General features: G+C 38.2%; 1 protein-coding gene across 1 annotated transcript; it reads left to right on the top strand.

Annotated features, from left to right (window-relative positions):
* Positions 1-1199: 1199 nt before the first annotated feature.
* Positions 1200-18207, top strand: C5H5orf15 (chromosome 5 C5orf15 homolog). Its single transcript, XM_076855777.1, has 3 exons — positions 1200-1370; positions 15273-15796; positions 17978-18207. Exons 1-3 carry the CDS (start codon positions 1235-1237, stop codon positions 18107-18109), a joined length of 792 nt encoding a protein of 263 aa, XP_076711892.1. The 5' UTR covers positions 1200-1234; the 3' UTR covers positions 18110-18207.
* Positions 18208-18767: the final 560 nt, after the last annotated feature.

Genomic DNA, 18767 nt, shown 5'->3' with positions numbered 1-18767 from the left:
GTACTTACAGGAGTGAAAGCTCCTGGGCGCTGTGGGGGTGGGGGGACTGTGTGCTTTGGCTAACTTGGAAGTTTTGTAATAAGGGCACCATTCCGTCTATATGGGCTTGTGGTGGACTTTGGAAAATAAGCAGATGAATGACTTCTTAGTTTTCTTAACACAGACTTAAGTGTTTCTGAGCTGTCTCTGGAGCCAGATAAATGCTATGGGAAAAACAGATTCAGAACACAGGCCCTTCTCTACTCTGTAGAGGCAGTTCAGCTGTCTCTGGGAACAGCAGCAATCTTCTGAGGGAGTCACAGTCAGTGGTGAAACTGTGGACACAATAAATGTCTTTATGCCATGCTAACTTTCGTGACAATTAATCAAATGGGACCTTTATAAATTGAAGCCTATAGCTGTTTATTAAGGAAATATTCACAGAAGAAACACACAGACCAACGCATTATGCCAAGGCCCAAGTGAACTTCCTGGAAGTTTCTAAATTTGCATTTTCATATACTGGGGGTTTTGTATTTTAACTTACAAAATTTAAAAAATAACAAAAGTGTATTTTAGGAAATCTGGAAGCTCTTCACAATGGTAACCCCGCACCCCTACTTCTAGCTACCTTCCCTGTTTCTTCTTTACCTTCTTATGCTTCCCGCTGTTGTCCCTCGCAATAAACTTTACAAAGGCTTTGTGGCTCATTTTGTTTTCTGCTGTACCCTGAAATATGGAGAAGTGCTAAATATTTGTCGAAATAATAAATGATTGTGGGATCGATAATAATATGGAGAAGTGCTAAATATTTGTCGAAATAATAATTGATTGTGGGAACGATAATAATAAAATAATATTTACCACCCAGATATGACCACTGTTACCATTCTCATTTCCATTGCCTTTGGGAGGTGGGGGAGTTCACTTTCATGATCAGTCTACTTGAAACAGCTACATTTTTCTTTAAAAAATGTTTTAAACCCTCTTATTGGAAGCATGGTACCCCGACAAGCGGGAGGCAGCGAGGGGCTTGCCCTGGCTCTTTAGCACCTTCCTCACCACATTCGTAACAAGCGCCGGAGTGCAGAGCTAAGCCCAAGAGGCAACTTCCACCACCTTTCCTCCTAATTCTTGTTTCCAGATGCTACGTCATCGCGCTGGGACGTAGATGCCTAGGGCCGCGCTGCCTCACGCAAGGTCTGACGTCATGACGTAAGCCTAGCAACAGCGCAGGCTCCCGGCCGAGTCCGTTATGGCCGTAGCCGCCTTGGGGAGGATGAGGGGGGCCTCGCAAGCGAACCAGCTTCCCGGGCCCGGCATTCAGACCCCCGGAGGGCTGGCGTGGATACTGGTCCTCGTGCTCCTGCTGGCGTCCGCCATGTCCACTGGTAAACGGGGCGCGACGGCAGGGCGGGTGAGGGAAGGAGGTGAGGGCCTGGGCGCGGGTCTGGAGACAGACTGGGCCAGAGTAAAGGGCGCTTCCGAGTGTCCAGAGCAGACGGTGTCTAGTTGGGGTAGAGTCTGCCCAGCGTAGAAGGGGGCACATGGTGGGGTCCAAGACGGTGGAGTCTTCCAGGGCCTCAGAAGTGCGGCTGAGAGATGCAGACGCCCGGGAGCTGGGAGAAGAGTGTAGATGGGCGGGGAGCGGGGGAGTGGTGGTGTGGTTCACAGTCTTGAAGAATGGACTGTCACAAGGAGTGGCGACTGTCGGGTTTCCACAGTTCTTTGGAATGGGGAGTTAGGGTCTCGAAAGGGGGCCGGAGGTGACAGGGGCTCGGGGTTGCGGAGTGTGGTGTCTGCGGAGTGTGGTGTCTATGGAGGGTCCCAAAGTGTGTGTGTGTAGGAGGGCGGGGCGGGGACCTAGCAGGGTCTTGGAAGGAAAATCTCCCCTTTCCCGCCCCCCACCCTCCATGAATGAGGTCAGTAGTAAAGACCGAGGTGGGCGGGCACTGACTGGAGGAACTGAACTGAGTGAGAGAGAGAGAGAGAGAGAGAGAGAGAGAGAGAGAGAGAGAGAGAGAGAAAGAGAGAGAAAAGAGCAAGAGCTGCTTTCGGGTGCATTTCTGAGGTTTCGGAGGTCATGGTGCATTGGTGAATAGCTAGCGGACGGGGCATTGGGCTCTTGAGGAGCTTGGGAGAAGAAGTTTGGAACCCGGCGCGCGGTGGCGCATGCCTGTAATCTCAGTGGCTCAGGAGGCTGATGCAGGAGGATCACAAGTTCAAAGGCAGCCTTAGCAAAAGCGAGGCACTAAGCAACTCAGTGAGACCCTGTCTCTAAATAAAATACAAAATAGGGCTGGGGATGTGGCTCAGTCCTTGAGTTCAATCCCCAGTACCAAAAAAAAAAAAAAAAAAAAAAAAAAAAGATAAAAAGATTATTTGTAAACTGTGGACCCCTTCTCTGTATCCTGGGTTATCCAGGACAACACTGCCTCAATTTAATGGATTTGAGAGAGAAAGGATTTCTTCTTTGCAGACGTTACCTTGTAAATTAAGATAAGATTGAGACTTAGTGGGGAAAAATCCACTAGTAAGAATTTAGAATGATTTAGCAGTATCTTGTTCAGTAGTCTCGATTTTCTTTCAGTCCAAGACACAGTCCTTTTCTTCCAAAGTCTTTTTTTTTTTTTTTTTGAGTTTTCAGATGAAAAATAGTGTGAAAAAATGTTTTAAACCCTCTTATTGGAAGCATGGTACCCCACCATGTGGGAGGCAGCAAAGGGCTTGCCCTGGCCCTCTTGAGCACCTTGTTAGAGGAAGTTATGCCCTTGGGGGGCGCCCTTAAAGAGAACTGTGGAACTCCTATCTTTTTTTTCTCTCCCCTGACATGAGGTAAATTGGCCTCCTCCACCACACCCCCTCCATGATGCTGTATAGATTTATTCCTTTGCCAATCGTGAACATCCAGCCATACATTTTACTACAGTGCTTTGGGTACATATTTCCTCAAAAACACTGAAGGCAGTACAATACATTGCCTTCCCAGAGTTGTTTGCAAGTCTGAGGGGAAGGACTGTGGTCACTGTGATCCATTTTCCCAAGGCCCTTTCATCATTAGTAAAATGTAATGAGGATTTCCCTGGTTAATGTTGGTATTTCTATTCCTAAAGTATTTGAGTAGCATAATTGTTTGGATCATTTGATTATCTTAGAACAAAATGACATTTAAATATCTGTATTTCCAGCTGGAATGATTAAGAAGTCTGTATAGCTAGGAAGTAGTTACAGAAGTAGATTTTTTGGTTGAAAATCTTGTGTTGGGGGAGAGGGGCAAATGACTGTGAAGTATTAAGGTGTCCTTTTGTCTCTGTTTTTCTTCCTGAGAGTACTTAAATATTGCTGTAACCATATTGAAGATTTTAGGGAATCTTTATCTTTTAAAATTGTCTTTATTTATACCTATTTTGAATGTTAAAAATTCAGATTATTTCCTACTGAAAATAACTTTAATGAAAATGAACATATTTTTTTTTTTTTTATAGACGCTCCATTGCAGTAGTGTAGCATTTATAAAATTTGGGGTAATGTAAGTATTTTTTTTGCAAGCATGCCTTATGTGGAATAATGTCAATGTAATCACTCTTATAATAAGAAAATTTAAATCTAGAATGTGTTGGGTTTCAAATTTCAAATAAGCCTAGAGAAAGTTACCATATTAGGTTTATTTAAATTTGTTTCATAGTAGGTTTCTTAAAATTTCAGTGCTTGGTGTATTCTTGGAAGTGTGTAGGAATTCATAAGTTTTTGTTTTGATAAAATCTAAAAAAAAAAAAATATTCATTTTGTATCACTGGATGACCAGCTTATGTTCAAGCCTTGCTGAACTGTTTCAAAAGTGCCTGCTTTTCTACATTTGCTATCTTTGTTCCCTAATGATCACCTTAATTTAATCTGTAATACATTTATTTATTTTTTTAAATATATATATATTTTTAATTGTAGTTGGAAACAATACCTTTATTTTGTTTATCTTTATGTGGTGCTGAGGTTTGAACCCATGGCCTTGCACATGCTAGGTGAGTGCTTTACCGCTGAGCCACAACCCCAGCCCCAATACATTTAATTTTTAATGCAAGTTTTCTTAAACCAGCATGTGAGTGAGTTCTCAGGGTCTTCTTCATTCTAAGTTTGAAAAATGCCAATATAATTTTATTTTAAGTCATTTTTTTTTTAAAAAAGAAAAAATTAAAGAAGAAAAATTTAAAAAGTCCTATTTTTAAAATGTTAAGTTTTATCTAAAGAGGTAATACCAATTAGGAAAGGGTAGAAATGGAAGATTTAGACATCTAGAGTAACGTGTATGTTTGTAGAAGCTAAGCAATTAAATCCATGAAGCAGGAGTTGTCTCTGTTCTGAAACTCTTAATAGCTAACTGGATCAACTTCTCTGATTTGAAGGAGAAGAGGTCAAGGAAGTTTATTTAATTTGGATCAAATGTATCAGATGAATTCTTAGTTATTTTCCTGTGTGGTATTTGTGTATTACTTTTAAGTTTTTATTTCTTGAACAATACACATTCTGCTCTTACCTGGTGCTAGGTATTGAAGTTACATCATTTAGTAAGGGTAATATTAAAGGTATTTTTAGAGCAGGTAGTGTTTCCTGGGCTTTTCAGGAGCAGGGGTAGGTGTAAAGACGCTACTTGGGATGCCATGTGTAGTTGGTGGTGAGAATTGGATGAAGAGCACATTCAATAAACATTAAATGCCTACTACTTGCTAAATAAGTGGTGGGGGTGGAACAGGTAGGGAGATTAGCAAGTGACACTGAGAGTGAGTTAACCAGGCCAGATCTTTTGCATTATTATATAGACTTTGGTTTTTGAGAGAAAGGGAGAGCCCCTGGAGGGTTTTTTAAGTAGAAGAGTGACCTCATCCAATTTAAATTTTTACAGGCTATCTTGTTGAGTGTGGACAGCATGGATTAGGGTGGAAGGAGCCAGATCAGTTAGGAAGCTGTTGTAATAATCCAGGTGAGGCTTGGAGTAGACAGTAGCAGTGGACAGGTGAAAAGTCTTCAAATTTTAAAGGTATAGTAACAGATTGGAGTGAGGTGTTAAGAAAATGACAACTCCAGGGTTTTTGGATTGAATAAATAGAATGATGGAGTTCCATTATTTGAGATGGAGACTGTGGGTACAGCAAGGTGTTTTGTTTTGTTTTGTTTTTTTTTTAAATTTTTTGGAGTGAGGTTTAGATATTCATTTCTTTATTTTTTTGAGATAATTAGCGGTTGTAAGAAATGATTATAGAGATTTTCCATACCCTTTACTTGGTATTCTGACTTTGTAGCATCTTGCAAAACTGTAGTATAATATCACATGCAGGATATTGACATTGATATAGTTAAGATTTCCATTGGCATTTCCAATCAAGGGTATTTCCATTGCCACACTTGTTGCCCCTCTGAGGTCACCCCTCTTCCTTCCTGCTCCACCCTCTCCAGAACTTCTGGCAACCACAAATTTGTTTTCCATTTCCATAATGGTATCATTTTGGGAGTCTTATATAAATGTAATCATGTAGTATATAACCATTGGATTGGCTTTTTTCACTTAGCACAATTCTCTGGAGATTCATCTAGGTTGTAGTATGTGTCAATAGTTTGTTCCTTTTTATTGCTGATTAGTATTCCATAGTATGGATATATTATACTTTAATGATCCATCTGTTGAAGGATGTCTGGTTGTTTCCGGTTTCTGGCTATTATGAATAAAGCTGCTGTAAACATTTGTGTACTGATTTCTGTCTGAACATAGTTTTCATTTTTCTGGAATAAATGCCTTCGCGTATAATTTTGAGTCATATAATAGTTATATATTTAGTTTTTTTTTTTTTAAGAAACTGCCAGATTGTTTCCCAGAGCCTCTGTTCTATTTTATATTCACACCAGCAACATATGAGTGATCTGGTTTCTCTGCATCCTCACCACATTTGGTGGTGGTCTTATGTTTCATTTTAGCCATTCTGATAGAGGTGTAGTGATATCTCATTGTAGTTTTGATTTGCATTTTCCTAATGGCTTATTATCTTTTTATATGCTTATTTGCCATCTGTGTATTCTCTTTTGTGAAATGTGTCTTCGTGTCTTTTGGCTATTTTGGGACTGGATTGTTTTTTCTAACCCTAAATTTCAAAGATTGTTTTGTATTTTTCCTAAAGGATTCATAGTTTTGTATTTCAATATGTGATTTATTTTTAGTTTTAATTTTTGGTGCTGAAGATTGAACTTGTCATACATATCAGGCAGGTGCCCTGCCACGGAGCTATAGCCTTAGTCCTTTAAAAAAATTTTTTTGTTGTTGTTTTAAGACAGGGTCTTACTAAGTTGTCCAGGCTAGCCTTTAACTTGCAATCCTCCTGCCTCTACCTCAGGATACAACACTGTGCCCAGCTATTTTTAGTTAATTTTTATATCTAAAATGGTAGATTTCATTGATTGCTTTAATAATATTGAACCAGTCTTGCATCTCAAGAATAAACTTCATTATTCCTGGTCTATACTTTTAATTTTTGTATTCTGGTGGTGCTGGGATGAAACCTAGGGCCTATGTATGCTAAGTATGATCTCTACCATTGAGCTACAGCCCCAGGTCTTTTAGTTGATTTTTATTGTACTAGTCAGCTTCATGTTACTCTAATGAAATACCTGAGGCTATTAACTTATATAGAGTATGGTTTATTTGATTTATGGTTCTGGAGGTTCCATTGGAAGATTGTGTGGTCTTATGGCTTTGGGTCACTGGTGAGGACTGTCATCATAGTGGAAATGTATGGAGGGGCAAACATCAAACAGGAAGCAGGAAGAGGAAGAGGAAGAGCCAAGGGTCCAAAATTCTCCTTTGAGAGCATGCCCTCAGTAACCTAAGGATCTTCCACAAGTCTCTACCTGTAGAGGTTCCACAGCTTCTCAATAGTACAACACTGGGACCCAAACCAAACCTTTAACACATGGGCCTTTGGGCACCATTCAACCTCCAAAATATAGCATTTATATTGTAGATTTTTATTTGCTAATATTTGTTAAGGATTTTTTCATGTATATTCACAAGAGATATCAATCTGTAGTTTCCTTTTTCCGTAAGGTGTTTGGTTTTGGTACCTAGCCAGATTCTTCTTTTATTAATATGTTTTGTCTTTCTTTTTTTGGTTAGCTTTAAAAAATGAATTGAGGGGCTGGGGATGTGGCTCAAGCAGTGGCGTGCTTGCCTGGCATGCGTGCGGCCTGTGTTCGATCCTCAGCACCACATACAAACAAAGATATTGTGTCCGCTGAAAACTAAAAAATAAGTAAAAAATAAAAAAAAAAATGAATTGATAAGTATTTTTTTTGCAATCTCCTGCCTCAAGCTTCTGAATCGTTGGGATTACAGGTGTCTGCCACCTAGCCAGCTTCTTCTTTTATTAATATGTTTTGTTTTTCTTTTTTTTTGGTTAGCTTTATAAAATGAATTGATAAGTATTTTTTTTTTTTTTATTCTCTGGAAGAGATTGTGTAGAATTGGTATTGATTCTTGTTTAAATGTGTGGTAGAAATTGATGAAATCACCTGGGCCTGGAGATTTATTTCTTAGGAGCTTTAAGTTAAGAATTCTTTTTCCTTAATATTTATAGGGCCAATCAAATGATATATTTCATAGTAGGTGAATTGTGGTAGTTTGTGCTTTCCAAGAACTTTGTCTGTATCATATAAGTTGTCATATTTATGTGTGTGGTGTGATTCATGATTATTTTTCATTTGATGTCTGTTGTATCTGACTTATATCCCTTGTTAATTTCTGATGTTGATAATTTATGTCTTTTTTCTCATTTTATTTTGTCTTTCTTGGTAGGGATTTGTCAGTTTTTCTGATCTTCATCTTTTCAAAGAACCAACTCTTTGTTTCATTGATTTTTAGTATTTTCCTGTTTTCAATTTTATATTATCTTTATTATTTGCTTTCTGGATTTTGAGTTTGTCTCTTTTCTTGGTTATTGAGATAGGTAGGAGCTTACATGATTGTTTTAAGACAATCCTTCTTTTATATGTTTTTATTTTTTATATACTTTTAGTGGTATAAATTTCCTTGTCATTGCTTTAGCTGTATCTCACATACCTTGACATGTTGTATTTTCATTTGCATTCAGCTCAATGCTTTTTTTCCCCTTGAGACTTTCTCTTTGATTTATAAATTACATAGAAGTATGTTGTTTAAGATAAGCATTGTGGTTTATGTCTGTAATCTCAGCTACTGGGAAGACTGATGCAGGTGGATCACAAATTTCAGGCCAGCCCTAGACCTTATCTCAAAAAAAAAAAAAAAAAAAAGTGTGGGGAGCAAAATCATCTGTCATACCAAGAACCAGGAAGATGTCAAGGTATATGAAAAACACAAATCAGTAGATGCTAACACAGTTGTGGCTGTGGCTGAGTGGCAGAGCCCTTGCCCTCATGAGTTCAATCTCCAGTACTGGCAGAAAAAAAAAAAGTGTATTGTTTAGTTTCCAAATGTTTGAAAAAATTTTCTTTTTCTTTTCCTCCCTTCCTCTCTCCATCTCTTCCTAGTTGAACTGGGGACTGCTCTTCTACTGGTCAACATCCTCAGCCCTTTTAAATTTTGAGACAGGGTCTCAGTCAATTGATGAGACTCGCCTCAAATTTGCAATCTCCTGCCTCAAGCTCCTGAGTCATTGGGATTACAGGTGTCTGCAACCTAGCCAGCTTCTTCTTTTATTAAAATGTTTTGTCTTTCTTTTTTTTTTTTTTTGGTAATACTGGGGATTGAACTCAGGGCCATACACATGCTAAGCCCATGCTCTACCAACTGAGTTACATCCCTAGCCTCAGTATCTGGTTTAACCCTTTTTCTCCTCTCTTTCTAATCTAATACATGCTAGGTTTTTTCGTTATTGCCCCTCAGGTCTTTGAGGTTCTGTTTATTTTTCTATAGTCTGTTTCTACAGCCTGGATAATTTCTGTTGTTCTTTCAGTTCACTGGTTTTTTTTTTCTTTCTCCTGACTCCCTTCATTCTGCTCTTAAATTCACCTCCTGAGCATCTTATTTATTCATTTGATTCTGGGGAGTGAATCTAGGAACAATCTGCCACTGAGCTACATCCCAGCCTTTATTTATTTATTTAGGTTCTTGATAAGTTGCCTGGGCTGGCCTCTGATTTGGGATCCTCCTGCTTCAGCCTTCTGAGTAACAGGGATTACAGAGTGTACCACTGTGGCTAGCTCTGTTAGCATCTGTTGATTGTGTTTTTCATGTAGCTTGACATCTTCCTGGTTCTTGGCATGACAGATGATATTGGACTGAAACCTGGACTTTTTTGTACTATCCTATGGGACTTATGTAATCTTTCTCTTTCAGTTTTTTTTTTTTTTTTTTTTTTTGTAACACTGCTGTGGCAGGGGTTGCTGCACACACATTACTGCTGTGTAGGGGTACAAATCTTGTTATTTACATTTGCTTGCTGTTGACACCTAAATAATGGTGGTCTCCTTGTTTTTCTTGGGTGGGGGTAGGATTCTGGCTTCCTTCAGGGTCTGCACTGACATAATTGTGGGGGTGGCCTTGTTATTGTTTGATGATGGTTGAAATCTTGACTGTACATTCGTTCTCTTCTGGCACTGTTTCATTGGGGAGGGGAAGAGGGTACCTGTTATTCTTTCCTGATCTTTTGGCTAGAGAAAGTAGCCTTTTGGGGGACAATTCTGTCTGTACCTGTTTTAGTCAGCTTTTTTGCTGCTGTGACTAAAGGACCTGACCAACACAATTATAGAGGAGGAAGAGATTATTTGAGGGCTCACAGTTTCAGAGGTCTTGGTCCATAGAAGGCTGGCTCCATTTCTTGGGGCTCAATATGAGGCTGAACATCATGGTGGAGTGTGTGGCAGAGGGAAGAGGTTCACATTATGGTGATCAAGAAGCAGAGAGAAAGTCCATTCTCTAGATACAAAATATATACACCAAAGCCATGCCCCAATTCCCACCCGCCTCTAGCGACAACCTACCCTTCAATTAATCCCATTAGGGATTAACTCACTGATTAGGCTAAAGCTATAACCCAATCATTTCTCCTCCCAACCTTCTTGCGTTGTCTCACAGATGAGCTTTTGGGGGACACCATATCTAAACCATAACAATACCCCTTCTTGTTTTCAGGTTGCTTGCTTCTTTATCTGCCAGTTTGGGATACATGAGATAAAAAGAAAATTCAGGACTGTGAGTCAACTTTTTCATCAGTCTAACAAATATGAGATGTTGAGTTTATAAAAAGAAAAGATTTACTTTGGGTCACAGTTCTAGAAGTTTCAGTTCATGATTGGTTGGCCCCATTGTTTTGGCTCTGTTGTGGCACATCATGGCAGGAGCTCACAGTAAAGCAAAACTGTATACCTCATGGCTGGGAAGCAAAGCTGAGGAGGTAAGGACTGGGGAGGAGGGAGAACTTGACATCCATGATCCCCTTCAAGGGAGCTCCCAGTGATCTGACCTCCCAGTAGGTCCTACGTCTTAAAGTTTCTACCACCTCTCAATACTGCCAAGCTGGGCACCAAGCCTTAACATATGGACCTTTGGGGAACACTACAGATCCAAGTTATAGTACCAGGGAAGTCACTACCATGTCATTTCTTAGGTTCTGAGTCTTGTAACTAACTGTCCTGCCTTGTTCTTTCCACCTTTCAGAGTCTTCTTACATTTTATGTATATAATGTTCAAAGGTTTTAGTGGTTCTTAGTGGGAGAAATAGGGAGGAGTACATCTGTCTTCCTGTAAACCAGTGAGAATCCATTTTGAACCTGTTAATTTGAATGTCAGACATCTGAGAAGAGATGTCAAGCAGGCGTATGAGTCCAGAGTTCTGGCAGTTCACAAAAGTTCCCTTCTGATGGCTTCATTTTTCACTGAGAAGTTAGGAAGTGATGTCAGTTGAAAATGAGAGTAACAGAGAAGGTGTTGGAAATTTGATAGAGGAAAATGTGAATTGCATCCTAAGAGGGGAGGAGGGCAAATGGACTAGAAAAATACAGTATATAATATCTTTAAACATAGATCTGAATTTTTGGTTTTGAATTTCAAATGAAAACAGTAGCATGGATGTATATTTATTTCCAGCCATGTTCTGCTGCTTGATGCCCTTGGTGAATTGTTGGAAAGCTTGATTTAATGAGGGGTAGATTTTGCCTCACCAAATGAATGAGTCACAATGAGTAAGAGGGAAGGGAAGGGGCTGTGGATGTAGGGCAGGGATTGTAATGGCTGATCACAGAATTGAATCTTGGTTAAAAAAGCGAAGAGTATGTATTGGTGGGGTTTGGTGGAGGCCAAGGATGGGTGAAAAGTGTGAGGATCAGAGAGTATGTAGTCTTGATGGATTGAAAATACCAGGGGATGAGCTGAAAGGACAGGAGGCTGTGTCAGCAAGTAGAATGCATGAAATAGTTGATGGAAGAGTTGTGATAAGAGATAATGACCATGGGCAAGAGAGACTAATGTAAGGAAGGAGGGCTAGCTTATCAGAAGAGGGGAGGTTAAGGATGTTGAAATCAAGACAGGAGTACTTGTCTTGTATTAAACTTTAAGAGCTAGGAGCTGAAATCATTAAAAATTAGAGGACACAACCTGACAAAAGTGAGTGATAACTGAAGATAAGAGACTCACAGCTTATGGAGCTTATGGAGGGAATGGTCTAATCTGTATGAGGCAGAATCTGTGGTACAAGGATGGTGGGAGAATAAATTATTAATTAAAAGGGTTGTAGGGCTAGTGTGTCTTTAAGGGACAGTTAGGTTTTAGTTATACCAAGAGAATGGAGGATGGAAGGAGAGATCTGCTGAGGATTGTGAATTCTAGAGTGCTCCATGGAGACTTTCTTTATAATCATTCCCCAGGTATCAGCTTGTGTTCTTTAGACATAAATGAGTATCCAAAAAGTCGGATGTAGAATAACAATTGTTTTGAAAGTCATGGTTAATTACTTGGCTCTCAGTTATTTTAATTTTTAATTTTATTTAAAAACATGACTGGCTATACTTTGGGACAAAAGTTAAATGCATTATAGAAATAGTAATGTATAACCTGAACGTAACTAAGTTGAAGTGATGAATGTAAAAATTCTTTTTAGAAGTCCCTGTTTAATAGTTTTTGAATTGTGTACTCTTCCAGAGGTCCTATTTTTCTTTTCTTTTTTTAAATATATTTTTTAGTTGTAGATGGACACATTATCTTTATTTGTTTATTTTTATGTGGTGCTGGGAATTGAACCCAGGGTCTCACGCATGCAAGACAAGCACTCTACCACTGAGCTACAGCCTCAGCCCCTATTTTTCTTTTCTTTTAGTAAACAATTTCAAGGAACCCAATAACTGAGAATACTTTAAGAGAGTTTAATTTTTCATTTTCTTTCTTTATTTTTATTTTTGTAGCACGGGGGGGTTGAATCTAGGGCCTCACACATGCTAGGCAAGTACATGACCACTGAACTATATTCCCATCCCCCTTTTAAAGCTAGGCACCCCCCCCCCAAAAAAAATCCCACAAATAACCCAATCAATAAATGGGCCAAGGACATGAACAGACACTTCTCAGAAGATGACATACAATCAATCAACAAATATATGAAAAAATATTCATCATCTCTAGCAATTAGAGAAATGCAAATCAAAATTCCTCCAAGATATCATCTCACTCCAATCAGAATGGCAGGTATTATGAATACCTGCCATTAACAATAAGTGTTGGCAAGGGTGTGGGGGAAAAGGCACACTTGCTGGTGGGACTGCAAATTGGTGCAGCCAATATGGAAAGCAGTATGGAGATTTGTTGGAAAACTGGGAATGGAACCACCATCTGACCTAGCTATTCTCCTCCTCGGTCTATACCCAAAGGTCTTAAAAACAGCATACTGTAGGGACACAGCCACATCAATGTTTATAGCAGCATAATTCACAATAGCTAAACTGTGGAACCAACCTAGATGCCCTTCAATAGATGAATGGATTAAAAAAATGTGGCATATATACACAATGGAATATTACTCAGCAATAAAAGAGGATAAAATCATGGCATTTGCAGGTAAATGGATGGAGCTGGATAAGATAATGCCAAGTGATTAGCCAATCCCCCAAAAACAAATGCCAAATGTTTTCTCTGATATAAGGAGTCTTACTCATAGTGGAGTAGGGAGGGGGAGCATGGGAGGAAAAGATGAACTGTAGATAGGTTGAGGGGTGGGAGGGGAAGTGGGAAGTGAGGGGGCAGGGGATTAACAATGATGGTGGAATGTGATGGACATCATTATCCAAAGTACATGTATGAAGACATGAATTGGTGTGAACATACTTTATATACAAACAGATATGAAAAATTGTACTCTATATGTATAATAAGAATTGTAATGCATTCCGCTGTCATGTATTTAAAAATTAAAATCAATTAAAAAAATAAAAATTTTATTTTTAGATAGGGTCTTGTTATGTTGCCCAGGCTAACCTTAAATTTTTCAATCTTCCTGTTTCAGCCTCCTTAGTAGCTGGGATTATAGGTCTGTGTCACCATGTCTGGCTACTATCATTTTATTTTTTTTACTTTTCTCAGTGCTGTTGATCCAACCCAGGACCTTGCACATACATACTAGGCAAATCAGCCCTAATCTTTTAAAAATAATTTATTAAATTATTTTCCTGGGAGACACTATTCATCCTAGCTGAAACCAGCTACATGAAATAGATATCAACTGTGTTAAGGAAACAAATATATTCACATAAAGGATTGTCTGTACATGCACACATTTGTGAAAGGCCTAGTGTGGCTTGGTTTAATCTTATCCCCACAAAATATTTTATTTTAATTTTATAGGCTTTAAAATATTATCTAAATATATTTATATCCCACAACCCTTTTTTTTTTAAAAAAAAAAAACAAAACATAATAGGGCTGGGGATGTGGCTCAAGTGGTAGCACGCTCTCCTGGCATGCATGCTGCCCGGGTTTGATCCTCAGCACCACATACAAACAAAGATGTTGTGTCCGCCAAAAACTAAAAAAAATAAATATTTAAATTCTCTCTCTCTCTCTCTCTCTCTCTCTTTAAAAAAAAAAAAAAAAAGCACAATAGATGTCCTTGAAGGTCTTCAACAAATTCTACATTCAGTTATGTATTAGAAACACTGGTTAATTTCAACAGGAATTCCTCAGTTGAATCTGCCTCTATTAATACTTCTTGTTATATGAGTAGGTAGCACCATAGGGAACTGAGAATTGGTGTCTACTAGATATCATTTCCTATACCTAGATTGCCTTCTCCAGTCTTTGTAAATACTTTTTGTTTCCTTCTTTTTTTCATACGGGGATTGAATCCAGGGGTACTCTACTGAGCTACACTCTCAGGCCTTTTTTTAATTTTTAGACAGGGTTTTGCTGAGTTGCTTAGGGCCTCACTAAATTGCTGAGGCTGACCTCAAACTTGGGATCCTTTTGCCTCAGCCCCCTGAGTCACTGGGATTGCAGGTGTGTGCCACTGCGCCAGGCTGTAAATATTTTTTTTTGGTGTGTTTGTGAGGTGCTGAACATTGAACCCTGGTTCTCACACATGCTAGGAAAGTGCTGTATCACTGAGTTACAGATCCTGCCCCTTCTCCAGTCATTATCATAATGAGTCTAACAAAGCTGTCACTGAGCTTTCAAGTTCCAGTTTCTAATTTTTGTCCTTTATGACTTTTCCCTTTTTTTCTTCTATGGGTACTTTAAAAACTCTGAATGAGGGAGTCTTCCAGTTTAAGTGTCACTTAGGAATGCTGGACAGCTTGCTTATATCTTCTCTTAAATTAATTATATTACAAAAATTAAGTTTCCAAATTACATATCTTTTTTGTGACCTCTTGACCCATGATTAGCCAGCTCTCTGTTCTGGGGATAGGGCGGAGCCTGGACAAAGATTACTGAAGTCTAGCTTCTCCATGAACAGAAGATAGCAGGGATGAGTAAGGGCTGTATGTGGACTTTTTCATTTGACCTAAAGTCAGATCCCACTGTTTTCTTTCAGTGATGGGCTATGCCACAGTGGGTTCATTATGCTACTTAAATTGTTACTACCCAGCAAAGCAATTGTTACCTGATGAATAATTAACTTAAAAGAAATATAACTGATTGCTGGCTATTGAGACTTAATAACTAGTTCTTGAGAGAAAGTTATAAGAATTTAGCAGAGAGTAATGCTTAATTAAAAATTGAACTAAATATTGCTTTTAGCTTGGTAGAGATGAGTTGGAGATTTCAAGGTAATGGCTTTCTTCCTTTATTTCAGCTCCATCACTAACAGATTCACCGGACCAAACTGTACAAAGCTCACATATTTCTACTTCAAATATGAAAGCTGTAACACAAGAAAACCTGATCAAATCTTCTATTTCCCATATCAGTACCACTCTCCCTCCTGCAACCAGTACAGAGAAAAGTGGAAGAGCATCTGCAGCCCCTCATCCCTCCCCTACCACTTCTCTGTCCCAAGAGGAAGCTGATAACAATGAAGATCCGAGCATGGAGGAGGAGGATCTTCTTGCACTGAATAGTTCTCCATCTACAGCCAAAGACACTATGGACAATGGAGATTATGGAGAATCAGACTATGACTGGACCACCAGCCCCAGGGATGAGTCCGATGAGACTTTAGAAGAAAACAGGGGTTACATGGAAATTGAACAGTCAGTGAAATCTTTTAAGGCCCCATCCTCAAATGTTGAAGAGGAAGACAGCCATTTCTTTTTTCATCTTATTATTTTTGCTTTCTGTATTGCAATTGTTTATGTTACATATCACAATAAAAGGAAGGTAAGTTTGGGGGATTTTTCAGCCTCTCGTTGTGTATTATTAGCTCAGTTATATTTCTTATCAATTATATTTTAGTTTAAATTGGTAAAATATCAAGCTGTCTAATTGATTTGTAAATCTGTGGTGTATTTTAACAAACTACAGACAGAATACTTGTACGTGTTTCTAAAAAAAAAAAGTGTCAAATTATTTCTTAATGAGTAAAACGCAAGGTCAATATTTTTTTGTTTGTTTTTTTCCTCTTCAGTACTAGGGATTGAACCCATGGGTGCCATATCACTGAGCCTTATCCCCAGTCCTTTTTATTTTTCATTTTGAGACAGGGTGTTTTTTTTCTTTTTTGGTACTGGGGATTGAACCCAGGGGTGCTTAGCCCTGGCCCCTTTAAAAATATTTTATTTAGAGACAGGGTCTTGCTAAGTTGCTTAGGGCCTATAAGTTACTGAGGCTGTCTTTGAATTTGTGAATCTCCTGCCTCAGCCTCTGAAGCTGCTGGGATTATATGTGTGTGCCAAGTACCTGGCTGAAATGGATCTTTTTTTTTTTTTTTTTTAAGAGAGAGAGTGAGAATTTTTTAAATTTATTTTTTAGTTTTCGGCAGACACAACATCTTTATTTGTATGTGGTGCTGAGGATCGAACCCAGGGCTGCACACATGCCAGGCAAGCGCGCTACCGCTTGAGCCAAATCCCCAGCCCCTGAAATGGATCTTAATAAGTCACCACAGCTGGTCTCAAATTTGGGATTTTCCTGCCTCAGCTTCCTGAGTTGCTGTTGTAACATGTTACAAAAATTTTTTTTTTAATTTTTATGTCGTCATTTAGCATTGATATCTCAGTGTGAGTACTATGATTTTATAATCTTTTTTTTTTTTTTTTAATAGTACTCACACTGGCTCTAAAAGTATTTAATGTTTATTTTAGGAAATTCAGAAAACATGAGTTTAGAAAATAAAATTCAAGCTACTATCCAAGAGTATTAACATTTTGGAATATTTCTGATCTATAAGTGTATATATAATTCATACATACATGTGTATAAATTTTAAATGAATATTATATAGTTTTTTATCTTGCTTTTTGCCTAACAAATCCTGATCATTTTCTATAATATTAATATTCTTTAAAAACATTGTTTGATAGCTGCATAATTGATTCATCCATTTTCCTATTGGACATTTAGATGATTTCCAATTTTTGGTTCATAAATAATATTGTAACAAACATTTCTATGCTAAAACACTGTCTGGGTGATTTAATGTAAGAGTGCATCTCTGTATTATACAGTCTCATAAAGGCTGAAGAGTTGAGCTTTTCAGAATACTCAAAGAGAGATTAAACACCCAATTTCCTTTTTAATACTAATGGTCAGGAAATCTCAGTTCTTGACTATTGCTTTTAATTCCTGGAAAGTCGTCTTCCTATTCTGAGCTTCATTTTCTTACCCAAGAAATGGCAAAATTGGACCAGACAATTTCAAAATGCTTATAACTTTGAGAATCAGTTAATCTAATAATAGAAAGTAGCAAAGAAAGCTGATCGCGGTGGTAAATACCTGTAATTCCAGTGGATTAGGAGGCTGAGGCAGGAGGATTAAAGCCAGCCTCAGCAAAAAAAAGTGAGGCGCTAAGCAACTCAGTGAGACCCCATCTTTAAATAAAATACAAAATAGGGCTGGGGATGTGACTCAGTGGCCAAGTGCCCCAGAGTTTAATCTCTGGTTACCACCCCTACCCCACCCCCCGGTCCCCCAGAAAGAAAGAAAATAGCAAACAAACTAACCCTCAGGTTATTTGTCATTACTGACCTATCACTGGCTTTGAATTTGTAGATAGACAGATTTTTGAATGCTAGTGATATTGTATCCTAATGTTTGGTGTTGGACTGTCTTCGTTATAACTCCTGATGGACTTGTGAAAAAGTAGGCTACTGGGCTCCATCTCAGCTCCTAACTCAGGCTGAAAATAGAGCCCCAGAATCAGAGTCACTCCTGTGTCCATTTACATCTGAGAAGCACTGTCTGACCTTGTTTATATGATGAAAAAACAAAATAGCCTTTTTTATTGTTGATATTTTAGTTTTGGGAACTGAAGAGAGAGAGATTTCACTTGTTATAAAAACTTTTGCTATATCATTTTTTTTTCTCTTTTGTACATCTAATTAATTTTCTTTTTTATTCCAGATTTTCCTCCTAGTTCAAAGCAGGAAATGGCGTGATGGCCTTTGTTCCAAAACAGTGGAATATCATCGTCTAGACCAGAACGTTAATGAGGCCATGCCTTCTTTGAAGATTACCAATGATTATATTTTTTAAAGCACTGTGATTTGAGTTTGCTCATTATATAATTTTATTTGCTTGACTTTTTATATGATATTGTGTAGTTGTTTGCCATAGGCAGTTGGTACTTAAATGAGAGGCGCATTTCTCTCTTTTGCCTTGGTGCTTTGGAAATTGAATGTCACAAACAGGGAGTATATGATTTTTAAATCTACATTTTTAGAGCTGAATTCAATCAGGTGTTGTCTGAAATGTGAGTTAAGCATTACCTTACATTTACACTGGTAGTTTTTGTTATTTTCCATTCATTGTACTTGTTCTGGAAGTAATGCTACTTTTAAAGATCCCAGACTTGTAACTAAATTCTAACATAGTTAGATTTGACTTAGAGTCATTCTCTGCCATCCAGGTACTATTTTTTAAAGACACATTACTTTGCGGTCCCAAACCAAAATGTACAAGGGTATATGTAATAGTACTTTGCATTCAAGTAACATACTTTTTTCTCTATAGAAAGTTGCTTTGTGTATTTTAGGCAATTAAAATATAGTTTAAGATAATGAGACTGCTCAATCCCACTACAGTTTTAGGTAGCATATTAAATGTGTCTAAAAATTCTGGCAGAAGAGACTGAATTTTCAGTGATTGTAGATAAAATATTATATAGATATCATTTTTTGGTTTGAATTATTGA

This window comes from Callospermophilus lateralis, chromosome 5 (genome assembly GCF_048772815.1).
Source record: "Callospermophilus lateralis isolate mCalLat2 chromosome 5, mCalLat2.hap1, whole genome shotgun sequence".
NCBI lineage: Eukaryota > Metazoa > Chordata > Mammalia > Rodentia > Sciuridae > Callospermophilus > Callospermophilus lateralis.
The sequence above is the reverse complement of the archived record's forward strand: the minus strand, read 5'-3'. Positions and strand labels throughout refer to the sequence as shown.